Source organism: Morchella importuna (genome assembly GCF_003444635.1).
Source record: "Morchella importuna strain M04M26 chromosome Unknown Morimp01GS047, whole genome shotgun sequence".
Lineage (NCBI taxonomy): Eukaryota > Fungi > Ascomycota > Pezizomycetes > Pezizales > Morchellaceae > Morchella > Morchella importuna.
This window is the reverse complement of record NW_025763444.1, coordinates 69,738-90,436: the sequence shown is the minus strand read 5'-3', so window position 1 is coordinate 90,436 and position 20,699 is coordinate 69,738. Positions and strand designations below refer to the sequence as shown.

The window sequence follows — 20,699 nt, the reverse complement described above, 5'->3', positions numbered from 1 at the left end:
AAGATATCGACGGTGTGTTTGAGGGACTCATTTTGGGCAGATAGGACTTAGATGGTAGCTTTTAGGTCCTTATTGATTTGTTCGGTTGTTTTTGTTGAGGGGTTCCAATGCTACGGTAAGGGCATTTCTAACTACCCAGGAGATGTAGTTTAGGTCCATTCTGGCGTGGGTTTCTTGGAGGACGATACTGGGGTGAATGTAGTCATACTTTGGGGCATATGGTTCGTTGTATTGGGTGTGTTCGGCGAAGGTAGAGAAAGGTTCATTATCGAGTTGGGTCTGTTCTACCGTGGTGGACTGTGTTTGTTGGGTCGATTGGGTGTCTGGGAAGCGGGGGGGTGCCGGTGTACCTGGTGGGGGAGCTCGTGCAAACCAGGAGCTCAGGGAAGCTTGTTGGGACATCACTGATGTTCCAGTTCGGGTTGGGTTGGGAAAGACTTCTGATAAAGTTCTCTTCCTGCCCCGCGGTGTTTGGTGGGTTGGGTGGGTTTGGTGAGGCCAAGTTGTTGTTTTCACTGTGGTCGCGAGGCTTAAGCGAGGGCTGAGGGGTAGAAAGTTCACAACTCAGGAATTAGGGCGTGAATAACTTCGCGTACAAACAGATGTGCGATAAGATACCAATAGATTACGCGGTCTATTGACATACAGGATCGTATTCGAGTAAAAGTTTTATCAGGAGTGCAGGCCAAAAGTTATTGTTGTTCGAAAGTTTTGGTGTTGCGAGGGTAATTACAGGAATTGGAATTGGATTTTATATTGCTTAGAAGCCAAAGGCTTATCGCAAGCCTACACTACCGCCAAAGACAAAGGAAAAGGTACGTACAAACATCGCGCGACATGGTGTAGCTGAACAGAAACTAAGTGACGAACAAAGTAACAACGCTACAGTAGAAATGAAATCCCAAGAGCTTTTCCGTCAAACAACATAAAGTCAATCGTCTATATACCCGTTCACCATAAACCAGGATCATTACCAAAGCCATATAGGAAGTACTGCACGAAGGCGAGGCGAGAGACCGCCGAAGCATCAGGTGCGAAAGCATAGGGAGGGGGTGTCGATGGGGTCCCTGGGAGTCTGCTCGTCAGGCAGCAGGGAGTTAAGGTGGGAGGAATGGCACAGAGGCCAAGTATAGATGGGGTAAGCGTAAGCCGCTACCTGTTGGTGGTCTTTACAGTGGTGACCTTCGAACTCGATTTCCATAGTATATAGGGTGGTCGCAATCGTGGGTGCCGACCGTGTCTTAATGGGGTGGCCTCGGTTGTGGTACCGGGCCGATGGGGTTGGGTGAGCGGGGAAACCGACTCGGTTGAATGGGTTGCCTGGCTAGGGCCGTAAAGCGGGGTAAGGCCCAACGAAGGGACCTCGCGTAAGGTAAGGAACGAATGTTTCGCGACCGTAAGGTCGCTAACACCGTGGGTTATCGTAGGCTTTGGCAATGAGTCTGCGCTGACCTCCAGACTATTGACAGGGTGCCGATACGACGTAGAGAGGGGTAGCCTTGAGGGGCTGGTCGTTTGGGTGTCGCGATCGGGGGCGCCGACGAGTTTGAGGAGGGAGTGAGAAGAAGGACGGCTCCTAATGAAAGGCTTCAACTCGGTAGATAGGGGGACGTCTCGCTCAGGGCCTGAAGCAATTCGAGAATCAGGATGTCGAAACGGGAGGGGGTCCTGTCACCCGAGCGGTCGGGCGCGAGTAGATACAGGAGGTTCCGTGAAGAGAAGAGGAAAGGAAGGAAAACATCAAAAGGCACGAGACAACGCCCCCTTATATATCCAACTCCTAGTCCGTTGATGACTAATACCCCGCGTAATGGAAACCGAAAGAACATAACATAAAACCCATTACAAATCATAGTTCAACTGCGCAATACCTTCTCTTCACAACCCAATCTATCACCTTAGCCGAAATATAATATTGCCGTTACACTGGGTCATGGAGTTAGCGAAGATTTGTTTGGGAGGTGTCATGCCATGCCATCACTTACGTTTCCCATATCTTCCATAATCGGTCAGTTTGAGCTATAATGGCAGGGCTATATTTTTTGACGTAACGTTTAGAGCCATTGAGGTCTTCCTGGAGCTTCCTCCAATCGATCTCATCTCGAGTTTGGATTTTGGGCATGGGGGTTGTTTGACAGAATATAGTACAAGTGTTGTAGAGGGGTATCGGTTTTTGAATGATCGCCTGCTTGTAGGTCGCTCTTTCGCATCATACAGTACGGGGATACACATGTTTTTGTAGGCAACGACTAGGAAGAGTGAAGAAATCCGCCGAAGAACTTGTCGGGGATCGCGGTGAGACTTGTCGGTCTATTTGTGAGAGATTCCTTGGTGAAAGGAAGGGGACTTGTTGGTGATGATGAAGGACTTGTCGGTGGAAGGGGGTCTTGGTCAAAATCAACCATCACAGCATCTTTTCAACCTCGACAATGTGAAAATACAAGGGTTACCAAAATGGCACCTTTTCACTACTTTTGGGGCCCATTTCTCTCGATGTACAATTACTAGAGTAGAATTAAAGTGAGATATGGCTGCCTAGCTAGCTGAGGTACCGGGTGATAGAGTAGAGCTAGCGCTAACCACCAGAGACCGGGTTTACATCCCTGCGTGTACTACTAGCTCTATATAGTAGAGTAATGGCTGCCTAGCTAATTAACGGCGGTGACGGTGGAGCGGGTGCGGGTGTTGATGTAATATTACGGACAGGGTACGTTCGTGGTGGTAAGGGTATGTGTAGTGTAGTGTAGATACGGCATATACGGCAAGACCGCTACAGTGTTATCCCCCATTTAAACAGGGTAGGGTTACAGTAATACATGTTCTACCATACCTAGTAGAATCCCAGCCCAGCCACGGTAGATGAACAACCACAACCACAACCACAACCACAACCACAACCACAAGGTAGCAGCACAAGCACAGTTCCGTGAAGCCAAGCCCCCCCCCCCCCCCAAATCCCCTGCGCCCCTGCAAGTCAGGTACCATCTTACCCCCACCCCCACTACTCTATCTAATTATACCACCACACCCACACCCAACGACCTGGCCACGCCACGCCGCGCCCCCAACCAACTACATGTACTTCTATGTCCAAGCCAAGCCACCCCCAGATCAATCCCAACCCCAATCTCAACCCAACCCAGCCCAGCCCGCCGCGCCGGCACCGGCATCGGATCTCACTCGCATACATAGCTAGATGCCATGCCCACTCACCAAGAAAAGTGGTACGCAACACGCGGTCACCAAGAAGCCTAGTAAAGCCCAGTAAAGCCCAGGAGCACAAGAGAATCGAAGCACAAGAGAAACAAAACACCAAAAGAAACTGCACAGCAAACTACTTCAGGGCTCATTATCATTACTCGTAACTACATACTTATGTAAGTGCCCACTTTCCCGGCCCGGTGTACCCCCCCCCCCCCCACACCTTTCACTTCCCTCGGCCGCCCTATAGGCCTACCACTCCCGCCCAATCCCTCCCGCCTGGCCCAAGCACGCCCGCCCGCCCACCGCCCGGTCCTTACACACAACACAGCACTAGTAAACAAGCAGAAAGTAAAGTAAGTAAAATAGTAGTAGATAGTAGAAGTAGATAGTAGAGTAATAATAGTAGCCGCCCGCCCCGTCCCAGCTAGTAGTAGTAATAGAACAACCCAACCCAACCGCCCAACCACACCGCACTGCCCAATCACCGCACCGCGCCGTAGCTAAAAGCACAAGTAAGGCACAAGTAAAGGAAAGTAAAAAAAGAGAACTCCATCATTATCATCACACAAAACCGCACCGCACCACACCGCACCGCTACTAAGATACGAAAGAGAAAGAGCCCATGATAAAACTAAAGAAGAAATGGCGCCAAAACCAAACAAATAAAATAAAAATAAAAACCGAAAAAAAAAGAAAAAAGAAAAAAACTACACAACCTCCCCCCCCCCGCGCCGCCACTACGGCCTACACCACACGCCCTTCTCCTCCGCGCCCTCCTCCACGCCCTCATAATACCCCTCCTCCGCCAACTTCCCCTCCACGCCCGCCCAATACGCCCACTTCCCCGCCTCCCCCGTCTTCAAATCCAAATCCCCAATCCGCGCCTCCACCTCCCCACTATCCAAATCCACCCTCAAAAACACCGTCAAATCCCTCACCGTCATGGCACTAACAAACCTCTCCCTCACCCCGCTCTCCCTCTCGCCCATCGCATGCACCGCAACCGGCCCATACGGATCCAACTCCCCATGCAGCCTCACCAGCTCCCCCATCATCTCCCCCTCCACCACAAACCGCACCAACCGCTCCCGTATCACCCCCTGCGCCTCGCCCCACCCCACCCCCCGCGCCAACACCAGGTTCGCCGGCTGCTTCTGCGGAACAATGAACCCCACGGCGCGCCGGACGCGCTCCTCGTCGCCCGACGCGAGGTCGAGCGGGCAGAAGGAGTGTTTCTGCGCCTTTGACAGGCGCAGAGCGCACGTGCGGCAGCGGCGCCAGCCGTCGGGCGCCGACCGCGACTGTACCACCCATTTCGGCTTGAACTCGATGAGCAGCTGCCGCGTGCGCTGTGCGTGCGCGGGGAGCGTTAAGTCTGGGCCTGCGTCGCTACTACTGCTACTGCTACTGCTACTGCTGCTGCTACCCCGCCGCTTCGCGCGCCGCACTAGGTTTGGTAGGAACGCCAGTGCGCGGGCGAAGAGTCCCGGTGATGGCGGCGGTGTGATTGTGGCGGTGGTGGTGTCGAGGAGGGGGAGGGGGTGCGGCGACATGTCCATGATCAGGAACCCAAACTGCTCGTCCACCTCCTCCAGATACAGCCCCACGCGCTTGGCGGGGCGCTTCCCCGCCGCCTCGAGTTCGCGGAGGGCGACGTTTTCGCGCGCGAGGAGGGAGGGGGGGATGCGGATGAGGGATGTGGGGAGGAGGAGGTGGGCGGGGAAGAGCGGGTGGAAGGTGTGCAGGAGGTGGGCGTAGGCGAGTTTGTTTGGCTGCGCGCTGGGGAGGGCCTTTCGGAGGCGGAGGAGCTGGTTTGGATATTGCGGGGCCCCGGGGGCGAGGAGAGGCGGTAGATTACGTTTGCGGCGCCTTCGGCTAGGTAGCTGAGGGTGGTGCTGGGGGGGAGGGTGGGGACGTGGTTGAGGTCGTCGTGGGCCGTGGCGGCGACGATTACGGAGGTGGAGGTGGTCATGGTGGATGAGGCGTTGTGGTGGTGGTGGTGGTGGTGGTGGTGGGGGGAGTCGTTGTTGTTAACGTTGGTGATGTGGGTGTGTAAATGGTGTTGGTCAATGATGTGGGACTTTTCGCTAGATGGCGGTGGTGGTGGGGATGGTGGTGATGTAGACGATGATGATGATGATGATGATGATGATGATGATGATGATGATGATGATGATGATGATGATGATGGGGTAGCAGAATAGAATAATGAATGGTCAAGCGAAGCAAGAGAAGGAAGAGAAGAGGAAGGAGGGGCAAGAGCAGACGAAGGGGGGGCAGGAAGAGAAGAAGAAGAAGAAGAAGCAACTCTCCCAGCACCACCACTAATACTAATACCACCACCGCTAAGTGCAGGCTGTTCCGAAGCTAGTAAGGCCGTCGTCGTGCTGCTGCTCCAAAAGACGGGCAGTAGCGCGGCGGATAGAATAAGAATGGCAAGGGGAGACAGCACGATGATGATGACAGGGCTTAGCCTTAGGCGAGTGGGAGGTAGAGGAGGAGGAGAGGATGATGAGGAAGAAGGTGGGTCATTACATGGAGGATTTGAATTAGAATTACACGATGATGTAGTATTATTAGCACTCTCGAGGGCAGTAGAATGGGCGGCGGTAATATCACTGCTCCTCCTCCTCGGGCCTGTATTCGCGGTAGCAGGTGACCTTGCCGGGGGGAGAACGCGTTGATCTGGCATGGCGGAGTGTTTTACCTGGTTGTGCAAAGATGTGTGTGAGGGTGAGGGTGGGAGTGAGTGGGTGTGTCTGAGTGTGGGTGGGTGGGTGGGTGGTTACTGTGTGTGCTACCCCCCCCCCCCTTCCTGGTTCCTAGAGATAGTGTATCTCTCCACCCAAGAATGGAGGTGAGTGAATGAGTGAGTGCGCGTGTCTCTCTCTGTCTCCCTCTGTCTCTCTCCCTCTGCCTGTCTGTCTACCCCCCTCTCTCTCTCTCTTTCCCCCACCCCTCCCCTCCCCTCCTCCTCTTTCCTCCACCCACTCCTCCGCTCTCAGACACACACGGAGGCCCCTCCGTCATAGACCCTTGTCTCGCTAACGCAATACCAAGCCCCACTAGCGCCGGGACAAGCACACGCTAGAAGAGCTTGTTTTCCAACCTCCCCTCCATTCCCCCCCCTCCCCAGGGTCCTTCTTTCCCATCGTTAAAGTTACGAATCCCATCATTCTCATCATTGACCTCCATCCATATTCGCCCTTTACAAACATTCAAGCAAAAAGGGCAAAGATAAAAAATAAAAATAAAATAAAAAATCTGCACCCTTCTCATGTGCGTTATGCCCCCCCTCAATCATGCACTCAAACCAACCAATCACCCAACCGGCGAATGGGCCAAAAAAACGATGCGAGATGAACGTCTCAATCCCTCCCATCCCATTAGGCACTTTCGCCGATTGGTGCCTGTTGGTGGTGTGGATAGAGTTTGCGACCTGACTGGATGCCTAGACTCGCGATCAACAACCCGTCCCCATGCACAACCCTAACCCTGCAAACCAGGGAGAGACTGTGTACCACGGGAACGGAAAACAGGATGATGATGGTGGTGATGCAGGGTGACTTTTTGTTCCCTGTTGCATACGATACGATACGATACTTCGCCGTTCTGACACGATCGCTCATCTGGAAACCTATCAAATCCGTGTTTCTCATCCCAAGCCCTTTCTTTTCTTTTCCTTTTTCTTTTTCTTTTTCTTGTGCTCTCTTTTTCTTGTGCTTTCTTTTCCTGCTCAGCTCGATATCTACTCTTTTCTGCGCTTGATTGATTAATTTTGGGCATGTCGACCGTCGTTTACGAGCTTTGTAAATTCACCTTCCTGACGGAATGGAGAAAGCCGTTGTGAGACAGACTGATAATCGTGCCTGGTGCCGATGCCGGTGAACAAAAACCCTAACCCTCCCTTTGACACAATTGAACCAGAACACACCAGTGGTGGCAGCTTTAGACGGCCAATTGGAGTGTATGGACTGTACTCTACTGTCCCATTGATACGATACCACTCCCCGCCTTCGCCTTGGTGGCCAGTTCTTGGGATTGAATCAAGTTCTGGCCGGTACTCTACAGCGCTAGCGCCCACTCCACAAATTGGCTTGAGAGGTTAATTATGTATCTCCCTCCCGCATATATTCCAGTTCTCGTGAGTCGTCTTCCCAATCGTACGCGCGGTTACAATTGCTCGTGCTGGTGATTTATCGTTAAAAGTTGCTATTATCATTGTTACCCTAACCCTGAGCTTTATCAAGCACTACACCCCCGAAGCTTCGAAGATCATTAGTAACACCGAGTTTCACCTGCAATTGTAGCTTACCACTTATTCTTGCAGTCTCGTATCCTAGGAAAAGAATGCCGACACTTGAACTTGTTCGCCGAGGAACAATAACACCGGACAGTAGATGTGTGATTAGAGCGATTGGCGCGAGAGAGAGATTGATTCAGATCAAGACAACTGATAATTGATATAAGGAACTCGAGGAAACCAACTGCAGCTTACTACTCCTTTTGCAAAGCCGTGTCCAGCGACTATTGATAAGCTAGCAAGAAATGCTGACATATTTTTTTTTTTGCGGAGGATTAATGCAATTGAGAGATTGATTCAGATAAGGAACCTGGGGAAACCAAGCACCGGAACCTGCAGAAAACTGTCAGCGTTTCTTGTCAGCTGTATGTAGCTTAATTAAGCGTCAACGCCTACAAGCAAGAGCCAAAGTAGGACTGGTACCTTTGGTGCCACTGATATTAGGTACTCGCTATAAAAAGCATCCCTCGGTACCGGTAGGCCAAGGCCTCTGCCGAAGTCTACCCCTTACGCTGTTAATAAAGCTGCCAACTTTGCCAAGTATCATGTCTCAATTCTGTGGCTTGCGTGCGAGGCTCGCCTGGTGTTACCATGTTTTATGTTGGCAGCATTTAAGTAACAGCTTAAGGATAAAGTGTAGCGAACGACTACATGTAGTTGCAGTGACGATGAGTAGAAGAAGAGGAGAACACTCGCTCTTCTCCGGCCAATAAACAAACAAAATCCAAGCCACCTGTAGACCATGTATGTAGCCTTACCTATTATGACAAGTAAATACTAACTAGGGTTAGGGGTAGAGTAGGTCCCCGAACTACCCGAGGACTCAACCCCCAAGAATCATACCTTTTTCCCCACCACCTCCTCCCGAGCTCCGTACGTGTTACGGGAACTACGGAACACTGTTCTAGAGGCTTAGGACAACGAGGAATACGAGTGACGAGTTGTGATGCGAGGATGGTCGGGTAACGGAAAGGACAAGCATAGAAAGGTATCGGGTAGTGTGGGGGCATGCGGTGTTACCACACTAGTGTTATACTATTATGACGGCACGCTTACTATTGGGTGTCTCGCCCGGAATAGAATAGGAAGCGGGGCTTACGGCTGTAGGCTGTTCTACTTAGGGAAGTAGGTCTAGGATAATAGTATGGTACAGCCCGATGACTGGCAATTGCAAGGTTGGTGGTTACGTGTCGGAATTAGAATGGAGGACGGAACTATGCGGGGGCGCTTTTCTATCTGGGTTATCTTCGGGAGCATTACCTTATTCTATTATTGTTGTGTCAGTTAGTATTAGAAAGCGGGCCTTGGCATAGGTTCCAACATGTATAAATAGGGCTTGATTCTGCGAAGACTTGAGGGTATCATCAACCATCAAGTCAGGAATCCGAAAGGAATAGGGGACTACAGAACAGCGACTCGCTAAGACCTGTAGAGACCGCCGATTTCTGAGTAACATCCGTTTGATGTGTTGCAAGTTGGACCTGGCGGGTTTCTTAGCGAGGTATTTACTACCTACTCTACGCTATTGGAAACACTAGAGATCCTTGAAATACTTGAAGAGCAAAGCCAGATTTTATTTCTTAAGTACGCTTTACATAGTTACTGTTGTAATCGGCGGTAATTTTTCAAATGTATGGCTTATAGGAATGAAACACTATATTGTACCTTATCCCTAGCTTTTACTCTTTACCTATCGCATAGATTACCGAAGTCTCGATAAGACAACTACTCGCTTAAACCAATACTTTGAGTATTTTGCTTAGTGGCGGATAGTCACCGTGCTCTCAGTAGAAGAATAAGCGCTTAGTCTATTAGAAAGACCAAGGTACTATATGCACCCCCGAGTGGCAACAGCAGCCATCAACAACTACCTTTGCGCTACATCCTTCACCGTACGGAGAGGAAGCGCCGAACATCTGTACTGCGGATACCTCCACTACACAGGTTTCTTCGCAGAAGCAGGAACCACCGCTACCTTTGAGGAACACGACCCCGAAATCCTCAACTACCCAGAACTCTTCCCAATCAAGATCACCCTCTCCCAACGGTCTTTCGGACTTGCTCACCCAGCCCCCTGGTTCATCGCTCAACCCTGGTGCAGGAGGCAACCACAGCTCAAACTCGAGCAACTTAGCAATGTCAAGGGCTCATCAGCAACGGTCGGAGGAAGACTACAACATGGAGAGCTCAATCGCCTTGAGAGATCGAGGTATATTGGAAACCCAGGCGAAGAGGCGTCACAGGAAAGAGAGAGATGTGCCGATAGGCTCCCTCTTCACATCGACGAGGCAGGAAGAATCATATGGGCAGGCGAGGAGGCGGCAGGTAGACCACAGGGAGTTCTCCCCATACGTCACCCCAATCAGAGAGAGATCCTCTACTCAGAGGCCCTCGGTGCCTCGGGTAATGGACGACGACGAGGATACCAACATGGACGTGGAGGAACGGCGGGTGGAGAACCCTTTTGGCGACCTTATTGGGCAAGAAGTCCAGCGACAAGGGGCCCCCGTGGTGCAACAGCTCAGCCGTGGGATCGAGGAACTCAGCATGCACGTACGGGACATTCCCATCCTCAGGGAACTCACCCGTCAGCAGCAGGAGTACACCGACAAGATCGTCGAGGACCTCCACGCCAAGTTTGCTGGGGACAGAGCCGAGCGCGACAATCAGCTCAACCAGGTCATGGCTCAGCTACGAGCGGAATCCACCGCCGCTACCAGCAACCTCGGTCAAGTCCTTGGGCAGATCGTGGAAGCTACTAGGGCGCATCAGGAAAGGCAGGAGCGACAGGATCAGCACATAAATGCGCTGACCAACTTCGTTCAGCAACTCCCCAAAGATGGCCCTGTACAGATACCCGCGGAGGTTATGGCTGCCCTCGAGAGGATGGAACGGGACAGACAAGCTGCGATGGAAGACCAGTTCGCAGGCACAAAGAAGAACCTGGAGGAGATAATCGAGCAAATGCGGGTGGCAGCCAATAGAACGGCAGCAGCCCCAGAAGGCTCAGGAGGCGGAGGCGTAGTACCCCCCCAACCTCCACAGAACCCCCCTAGCAATTCCGGAGAGAGACCGGAAGGATCAGGGAGCCAACCCCCCGTACCCCCCCGCTCTGCGGCGAGAAGCCAACAAAGTGAGCAAAGAGGAGGCAATGGCAATAATGGCAATGGCGGAAACCGCGGAAGACCACGAGACCCATCCCCCTCAGACTCGCCCAGCTCCTCAGATTCAGAGGACGATCGTCAAGCACGGAAACGAAGGCAAAGAAGACGGGAAGAGCGAAGGCGCCATAACAGGCAGCAAGAGGTAGACCTCATGCACCCCCCTCGCGCCACCCTGGGAGACACGCCAAAACAGGCAAAAATCCCCTTCTCTGGAAAAGCCGACGAAGACGTGCGACACTGGATTGACCAAATGGAAGTCTTAATTGAACTTCAGAGGAAAGTCCGGTGGGACGACCAGACCAAAATCCTGTGGGCATCCCTGGAACTCACCGGGAGTGCGGCAAAATTCTGGCGAAATTTCGTGGAACGACTATCGGTTGATCCCAGCATCGGGACATGGGAAAATTTCAAAAACGAATTACGGATTCAATACGGCAATCGGACTAGTCAAGAGCAAGCCAAGCAGAAGATGGATAGGCTCCGTCAAACTGGCATGATCGATGACTACATCAATGAGATGCAGAATCTGGAATGGGACGCAAAGGTCGGACCCATCGTAATGAAATCCATGATCCTAACAGGAATAAACTCCTCGCTGGAACAACGCCTCTCGAACGCGATCGAAGAACCAGAAGATTTCGCGGAATGGCTAGTCTGGGTTAGGAAGGTCGGACGCAAGGACCACGAGGTGAAAGCAAGAAAAGAAATTTTACGTGGCAAGGAGGTCGTGAAACCTCGGGAGGAAAAATCGGAACGGCGAAAATCGCGCAACCCCGCACCTCGGAAAACTTTCTCCGCGCCAGCACACAACTCCAAGCCCTCGGATGACTTAGGTGTCACCAAGGACGAAAAAGAGAAGTGGCAAAAAGAAGGAAAATGTTTTCGCTGTGGCAGAGATAACCATTTCGCGAAAGACTGCGTGGCGACGAGTAAGGTCAGGATAACCGACCTGAAGAGGAAACGGTATCCTTCCGGAGGAAAGGACCACGGAAGGGAGGGTGAAAAAAGGCGAAAATTGGGCCCCCAGAATGAGGCATTTAGGGCGAGGATTACAACTTTGGAGGATCAAAATTGATTGGGTATTTCTATTTTTTGGTGTCTCATGTTGCGTTATGGTTTCTTTCTATTTTGTTGCGGAAACAAGGATTTTATGTATTATGGTTATTTTTATCGGTGGGCTACGGGATTTTCTATATTTGTTTTGCTACATGCGCAAAAATTCAATTCTCTTTACACACACTCTGAGGATGGGGTTACACCCCGAAACGCCTGGTGCGTAAGTGTTGTATAATGATCTTCATCAAACACTCGAACTCTCTATATAAAACCCCTCACCCCGCGCTCAACAAAAGAGAAAAAATCCATCGAGCCAACCCACATCAAACCAATAAACAACCTTTTTATTAAACCAACATACAAACATGGCTTCCAACACACAAGAAACTCGCCTCGAGATCGAAATCTCTTGGGACCACCCCGCAACTAGTACCAAACATGTCGCAACAGTCAACGCCCTCTTGGACAGTGGCACAGAAGACTGGATCATGTCTTGGGATTGTATCCACCGTGCAAAAATACCCACTCAACCTCGACCAAAGCCCCTCATCATCAGACAGGCCGATGGTACCCCTATGCCCAACTCCGGCACCCACATCACTCAACCTCTTACCCTCCGCATCGGCAACCATCTAGACAGGGCTATCACCTGTGAGGTTGGCTCGTTTGCAGGAGAGGACCTCGTCATACCACATCGATGGCTCAAGGAGCATCAACCAACCATCCATTGGGGACGCAACAGTGTTAGCTTTCATAGCAACAACTGTATAGTCAATGGATGCTTCGTATCAGTCGAAGACATATACGATCAAGACCCAGAAGAGTTGGTCATCAGGCTGTTGAGGGCGTCACCCAAGAAGCAGAAGACGATCGAACAACACCCCTTTTGGGCAAGAGCATCGGTAAACGAGGCTCTCGTTAGTGCTATACCGGTGGAGTTTCAGGAATATGCCGATGTGTTCTCCAAGGAAGGAGCCGCTCGACTACCTGACCACTCTGAATGGGACCATACCATTCCTCTTATGGAAGGAAAGCAGCCTCCGTGGGGACCGATCTATTCGCTCTCCCCGCCTGAGGACAAGGCACTCCGAGAATATTTGGACGAAAATCTGCCCTCCGGCAAAGTAGTCCCCTCCACTAGCCCAGCAGCGGCACCCGTCCTGTTCGTTCCGAAAGCAAATGGCAAGCTTCGGTTATGTGTTGACTTTCGCGGCTTGAATGGAATCACGATCAAGAACCGCTATCCACTGCCGCTTATGAATGAGCTGGCCGACGCAACGAAAGGAGCACTCTACTTCACGAAAATAGACCTGAAGAATGGCTATAATCTGATTAGGATTGCTAAGGGCGAAGAATGGAAAACCGCTTTCCGAACAAAATACGGCCTCTTCGAATATAGGGTAATGCCTTTCGGCTTGACCAATGCTCCTGCGTCGTTTCAGGTCATGGTCAATACCATATTCAAGGATCTTCTAGATCAAGGCGTAGTAGTCTACTTGGATGACATCTTGATGTATTCAAAGACTAGAGAAGAGCATACGACTCTTGTACGAGAAGTTTTGGAGCGACTGCGACGACACCATCTATACGGGAACCTCGAGAAAACGGAATGGTATCAACAGGAGGTAGAATTCCTGGGATTCATACTATCAGGAAAAGGCAACCAAGTATCACCAAAGAAAGTCCAGGCGATCGAGGGTTGGTTAGCCCCAACCAAGGTCAAGGAACTTCAGTGCTTCCTCGGTTTCGCCAATTTCCTAAGACGGTTTATCCATAGATACTCTGAGGTTTGCAGACCTATGACCGATCTCCTGAAGAAAGGTGCCGTATGGAAATGGGGCAGGGAACAGCAAGATGCGTTCGACGAGCTCAAGAGGAGATTTACGTCTGCTCCAATACTCCGACACTATGACGGACACCGCGAAGCAATCGTGGAGACTGATGCGAGTGACTGGGCCGAGGCCGCAGTACTCTCTCAGGTGTTCGAGGACGGTATTCTACATCCGGTAGCTTACCACTCTCGCAAGTTCAACGAGGCAGAAGTCAACTATGAGATCTACGACAAGGAGATGCTCGCGATAGTTTCTGCTCTCTTGACTTGGAGACATTGGCTGGAAGGGACGGACATCCCTATCCAGATACATTCGGATCACCAAAACCTGCAGTATTTCACAACGACCAAGAAGTTGTCGAGAAGACAAGCCAGATGGGCCGAGAAGATAGCACCTTTTCGCTTCAAGATCCATTACCGACCAGGCGAAAAGAACGGCAAGCCAGATGCACTCACAAGGCGTCCGGAGTTCGCAATGGAAGGGGGAGTAATGCGTGAGCAGCCCGTAAAACAGCTACTCAGCGCAGAACAGTTTGTCAGAAAATCGCGGACCAGCGTAGAAACTGGGCCCGAGGTGATTGGCAACCCCGAAGAGGAATGGAATCAGTTGGATCAGTGGTACGACATACCGAGCGTAGGGCTGCCACAGCCACTACAGGGTTGGTATGAACAGGAAAGACGATGGGTTCGGAGGATGGTTCCGGATGAACACCTCCCTGATTCAAACCTTGAGATCTTCGGACCACCGGAGGCCGCTATCGTAAAGGTAGAGCCTGCCGCTGAATGGAGTCCCGATTCGAATGACCCCATCCACGATGGTCGATGGGTAGTACCGGGCTACGCGGTCAAGCAGGTCATTGAGGAACATCATGATCGACCCGTAGCGGGGCATCTAGGAAGGGATAAAACCCTTGAGTTGATCGATAGGAACTACTGGTGGCCAGGAATGTCCACGGATGTAGCCAACTTCGTCAAGACTTGCGATGTATGCCAGAGAGCCAAGCAACGTCGGAGACACTTGTCACTCCCTCAACCCCTAGAGTTAGCCACCACACCTTGGACTGATATCTCGATGGATTTCGTAGTAGAAATGCCTAAAGAGAAATCAGGATTCCGCAACGTATTGGTAATCGTGGACCGTTTTACGAAGATGGCTCACTTCATCCCAATGACGGGAATCAACGCGGAACAAACCGCTAACGCATTCGTCAAAGACATCTGGCGTTTCCACGGACTTCCTAGGAGCATCGTCTCAGACAGAGGAACGCAGTTCGTGTCAGCATTCTGGGCGGCAATTACGGACAGACTGGGGATTCGTAGAAGACTCTCCACCTCATTCCACCCCCAAACCGACGGCCAAACAGAACGGACCAACCAACACATGGAAGGTTATATTCGGGCATATACGGCAGGAACAGGCAAGAAATGGAAGGACCTGTTACCTATCTGCGAATATGCCTACAACAATGCGAAGCATACGTCGACGGGGCAATCACCGTTCTACTGCAACTATGGCTTCCACCCCCGAACGGACTGGCCTACGGATGCGGAGATCGAACGATTAGATGCCAACGGAAACAACTACTTGGACGAGATCATTACGGCTCACGAGTTAGCGAGAGATACGCTACAGAAGACCTTCGACAGGATGGCGTCAAAGCCAGGACCGGCAGTACAGCGGTTCACTATCGGTCAGAAAGTCTTGCTGGACACTCGGAACCTAGGAGGATACTCCAAGTGGTCAGACAAGTTCACAGGGCCATTTACAGTGTCGGCAGTGGTGGGCAATCGGGCTTACCGCCTTGAGCTTCCGGTAGAATGGAAGGTTCATGACGTCTTTCACGAAATGTTGCTGCGACCCTATCGTGAGGACCCGGACCCCAACAGAAAACAGAATACACGAAAGCGACTGGCAACACCCGAACCACAGGAGGCATTGGCAGACGAGAACTTCCAGCCGACCTCGAACATACGACCCCATACGCGAAGTCAAGGCCCAGCGATCGATAATGACCGGGCTCATAAACGACAACGGAACAGGCGAGACTAAGCTCGATACCTTTCCCTACTCTATGACTTTTTCCCACAGGGTTTTCTATCATAGAAAGGGTTTTAACGGTCGAGGGCGACGTCTAGGAAGGGGGAGTAGTGTTACGGGAACTACGGAACACTGTTCTAGAGGCTTAGGACAACGAGGAATACGAGTGACGAGTTGTGATGCGAGGATGGTCGGGTAACGGAAAGGACAAGCATAGAAAGGTATCGGGTAGTGTGGGGGCATGCGGTGTTACCACACTAGTGTTATACTATTATGACGGCACGCTTACTATTGGGTGTCTCGCCCGGAATAGAATAGGAAGCGGGGCTTACGGCTGTAGGCTGTTCTACTTAGGGAAGTAGGTCTAGGATAATAGTATGGTACAGCCCGATGACTGGCAATTGCAAGGTTGGTGGTTACGTGTCGGAATTAGAATGGAGGACGGAACTATGCGGGGGCGCTTTTCTATCTGGGTTATCTTCGGGAGCATTACCTTATTCTATTATTGTTGTGTCAGTTAGTATTAGAAAGCGGGCCTTGGCATAGGTTCCAACATGTATAAATAGGGCTTGATTCTGCGAAGACTTGAGGGTATCATCAACCATCAAGTCAAGGGAATCCGGTTTACAATATCATCAGTTTAAAACGCTACAGAATTATCGCTTAGCACTGGCTATTTCCCCAAACAGTACGATATATGAGGTAGAAGACAGAACAGACCGTACCCAACACCGCAACCTTACACGCACCCCTATTGCGCCAAAGAAACTACCTTCCCAATCACCCCTCACAAATAAACTTTCCTCGACATATATACGTTATCCAAAACCACACCCCCCCCCCTCCCGCCGGGAAGTAAAAGCCACCATATATATACTCCATCCCGAGTCCGCCCCAACTACATGTATACTACAAATATATACCAACCCCGAGCTATAGAATACCAAACCTCACCCTCTCCATAACAACACCCAATTCGAAGCGGCTAGCCACGCATCAATCAACCCATAAACCCATAACCCCGCGGCGCGGCGCGGGTGTTTCATCGATGGCTGGCCCGACCCGCTCCCGTTATGCACATTGACAATGCATCTCGCGCATGATAGATACATGTACCTACATGAGTAATCAGCCCACGCGGCCGAGGATGAAGTAGATGCCGGAACAGAGATGTGGGGGATGGGATGGGCGGGAGTGAGCAGCCAACTACATGTAACTACATGTGCACCAGAGCACCCGTTTAAAGCTCTATTGTCCCAACAAGAATCGCACTTCCGTCAATTCCTCCCTGCCCCACGTAACTGTAAAAGCAGGTTCATATTCCGGTCCGCGAGAGACCCGTCAGGACGATAACGGAGCTACTACTAAAGATATACACCTGGCCAGGTTCCGTAACCTCTAAACCGGGATGCTAGTGAATTATTTGAGCTCCCGCGGTCGTTTAGTCTATGGTGTATGTGCTTCAATTAGGCACTGATAATTTGCGAGCACGGGGTCTGGTTCGTGATTTGGTACAATATCTACGTGGGCGGCGGTAATTACAAGGCGGCAGGCACCACATTATTTCTTCATGTCAAGAGACAAGTACAAAGACGTAGCCAAAACGAGAGCATAAATCCAAAGCACAAGACCCGCAACCGCTCAAGAACAAAAGGCACGCGACAATAACCTCCCCAGTCACCACCCATCACTCGGTGCTCGAGCTGGTTGCACCCGAACCCGCAGATCTCGCCCATGCGCACGGCAATCTCCGAAGACCCCAGATTACCCCACTCCTCCTCCACGGAAGCTTGCCGAGTAGTGCGCCCAGCTAGGGTACAGAGCTCTCTGTTCAGGCTGCTCTCACACTGCCAGTGCTCTGTAAGTACGCGCGCGCACACTTCTCCCCACTCTTGGGGTCCGCGAATTGTGCAAGTATTTATTGATCACTGTATATCTATCTTCCTCTATATCACGGCCTTTCTTGTGAATTATACTCTACTACACCTACGAAAATCCTACAGCGCCAAATATGAAGCTCACCACACACATCCTCAGGTCCCTCCGCGCCCGCCCACTCGTAGCTCTGCGGAGCTCAAGCTCCAGAACCCTCCTCACGCAGAGCCATTACCGAGGTGCATCCGAGGTACGAGCTTCTTCCCCTAGCTACCAGCGCTCGCTGGAATGAGCATTGCTAAAGTATAGAACGTATACAGCCCCCGCTACTACAGCAAACAATTGGAAGTCACATCGCCAGTGTCGCATCTAAATACGGTGATTCGCCAGCGTTTGCCCTCCTCTCCTGACCACTGTGTATATACTGGCCTTTGAAATGCTGAGTTATCTATGTGCCCAGTGTGATATCGAAACACCAGAGCATCAGACTCTCGTACGACGACCTACACACGCAGTCGACGGCGCTTGCGCATGGCCTTGCAGGCATTGGCGTGAAGAGGGGGGACCGTGTTGCGGTCTCGCTGGGAAACAACGCCGAGTTTGCGATTGCGACGTATGCGGTGTTCAAGCTTGGTGCTATACTGGTGAAGCTCAGACCGAAGAAATTGATGATAATGCCTTAAATTGGTGTTCTGACTTTGTAGAAAGGTTCCTCTAAACCCGTCGTTCAATTCGAACCAGGTTGTTGCGGCATTGAATCATCTTGATACCGCGCACCTGATAATCTCACTCGAAACAAATCTCCCCCGGAAACCGCCGAGATCAAATGTACCGCTGTTCCAAGAGCTCTTTCCGTCGTTGGAGACATCCATTGAGTCGGAGCTTGTGCCGTCGCTCAAGAATGTTCTTATGGTTGATAATTCGTATGGACGGATTGACCCGTCGAGGTTTAAGGCATTCAAGGTGTTTCAAAACACTCTTGAAGACGGCACTGGCCGTGGTACTTTGAGCGAGAAGGGATTAAACCCGAATGATATAGTAAACATCCAGTTCACTAGCGGGTGCGTTTTTCAAGCCATTAGTTACTTTACTGCGTTTGCTTATGTGATGAGAACTTAAGCACAACTTCGATGCCCAAAGCGGCGTGCCTGACCCATATTGGGATTCTGAATAATGGTAATAGTATTGGTGACCGTATGTTACTCACAAATAAGGATATTGTATGCTGTCCACCGCCGTTGTTCCAGTAAGTAAACAATACGCCACATAGAGCCGTAAGATGCTTATGGGAATATTCAGCTGTTTCGGATCTGTCTTAGGCTACATGGCGACCGCTACTCATGGTAATTTCTACACTCTCGCAAAATATAGGTTTCATCTAAAGTAATTTGAACTCAGGCTCGGCAATCGTATTCCCATCGGAATCTTTTGACCCTCTTCTGACTCTCAAAGCGGTCCAAGAAGAGAAGTGCACTGCTCTCTATGGCGTCCCAACTATGTTTACAGCGGAACTAGAGCTGCTGCAGAGTGGTGAAGTGCCATACGAAGGGTTTCAATATCTCCGAACCGGTATAGCTGCCGGGAGCAGCATTCCAACGGAGCTGATGAAGAAGTTGCACTCGACGCTGAATTTGACAGAATTGAGTATGTATCCCCTCTCCAGTGAGCAGCTCGATATCATACTGATCTAGCAATGTGGGATGCAGCAATATGCTATGGGTGAGGGGCTCCCTGCGCTGGGATATGAAAGGTTTTCTAAAGTGAACTATAGAATGACAGAGACATCACCGGTTTCCGCAATGACAACGACAGACGACCCACTAGTCAAGCGTGTCGACAGCGTTGGGCGGCTTCTCCCTCATGTTGAGTAAGTTTGTATCGCTATTTCTGTTCATCAGTGGGATAATAGCTGAACTATTGCAGGGCGAAGATAGTCTCTGCAACTGACCGCTATAAGATACTCCCAATAGGAGAGAGGGGCGAGCTTGTAGTGTCGGGTTATCTTGTGCAAAAGGGCTACTGGAATGATCCCATTAGAACTGTAGAAGTGATGATTCACGATGAGAAGGGGAATGTCTGGATGCATGCAAGTATTCCCGTCATCCCTTGATGTTGGCTAGCAGCGAGCCACCAACTAACTTGAGGTCGACTCTAGACAGGTGATGAGGCTGAAATGGACGAGGAGGGCTACATCAAAGTAAGCCATCTCGTCATCCCATCATGTACTTTATCACATAGTCCTAACGTAGCGGTGCTAGATCACGGGAAGACTAAAGGACCTCATAATCCGGGGCGGCGAGAACATTGTACGGTCTCTCCTAAATCCTGTCATAATTTTGCTAGCCCCACTAACGAGAGGCTCGAGCAGCATCCTCTAGAGATTGAAAACTGCCTTCTTTCCCACCCTTCCGTTATCGAAGCCTCGGTCGTAGGTCTGAAAGACGAAAGGTATGGCGAGGTAGTTGCTGTATTTGTCAGGAAAGACGAATCCAAAGATATCACACCCGATGAGGTGAGGGACTGGGTTAGGGAGAAGCTGTCCCATCATCTAGGTTTGTGCTCTGATCTTGCGTTAGTGGCTGATATAATGACCTTGTATGATGCTGATTTGGCGGGGATTTAGTGCCAAAGTATGTATTCTTTGTAGACGGGTATCCAAAGACAGCCAGTGGGAAGATTCAGAAGTTTGTGTTGCAGGAGATGGGTGCTCAATTGGTTCTTGAGCAACAGAAGATCAAGGAGTCATCATAATCTGAGGTGAGAAGGAAAAAGGATGGTAGGGGACGTGTTAGATACCTAGTGTCCGTTGTGTAGTTGTACAAACATACGTACATGCGTGTAATGTGCTTCTAAAATGATAACGTGGAGCAATTTCACACGCATAGTAATTATCTATAGGGGTTTCTCGGCCGGACAGGGCGACCATAAACCCCAAAATCTGGAATATAAAACCCAGAGCAGGCCAAAGGTGCACGCACTTATCATGAAATGTTTGCCAGGCGATAGAAGATAGAGTCATATACTACCGGCTGGTATTATGCACACCGGGTTGTTAGCAGTGGCCCGTCCTACCACCACGAGTAGCTGTTTAAGGATACTACAGGTATTTACATGTGTTTAATGGCCTCTACCTGTATCACTCATATACCATTGCAGATATATATCATTTGTCACTCTATATCCCCTAGGAAGAAAATAAATAAATAAATAAGGCGAGGTTCTATACAT

At 50.7% G+C, this 20,699-nt stretch overlaps 3 protein-coding genes across 3 annotated transcripts; 2 read left to right on the top strand and 1 right to left on the bottom strand.

Annotated features, from left to right (window-relative positions):
• Positions 1–3,941: 3,941 nt before the first annotated feature.
• LAJ45_10533 (uncharacterized protein) lies at positions 3,942–5,896 on the bottom strand (the record flags this gene model as incomplete). The annotated part of the gene is made up of 2 exons (XM_046120056.1): positions 3,942–5,012; positions 5,063–5,896. The coding sequence occupies 2 exons, from the start codon at positions 5,894–5,896 to the stop codon at positions 3,942–3,944; spliced, it is 1,905 nt and encodes a 634-aa protein (XP_045966715.1).
• Positions 5,897–6,055: 159 nt separating this feature from the next.
• Positions 6,056–6,770, top strand: LAJ45_10532 (uncharacterized protein; the record flags this gene model as incomplete). Its single annotated transcript, XM_046120055.1, has 3 exons — positions 6,056–6,061; positions 6,274–6,483; positions 6,660–6,770. 3 exons carry the CDS (start codon positions 6,056–6,058, stop codon positions 6,768–6,770), a joined length of 327 nt encoding a protein of 108 aa, XP_045966714.1.
• A 10,837-nt stretch (positions 6,771–17,607) lies between these two features.
• LAJ45_10531 (uncharacterized protein) lies at positions 17,608–20,222 on the top strand (the record flags this gene model as incomplete). The annotated part of the gene is made up of 14 exons (XM_046120054.1): positions 17,608–17,721; positions 17,792–17,862; positions 17,932–18,115; positions 18,180–18,532; positions 18,592–18,717; positions 18,771–18,814; positions 18,870–19,115; positions 19,178–19,190; positions 19,243–19,338; positions 19,395–19,561; positions 19,631–19,668; positions 19,730–19,777; positions 19,840–20,023; positions 20,095–20,222. The coding sequence occupies 14 exons, from the start codon at positions 17,608–17,610 to the stop codon at positions 20,220–20,222; spliced, it is 1,812 nt and encodes a 603-aa protein (XP_045966713.1).
• Positions 20,223–20,699: the final 477 nt, after the last annotated feature.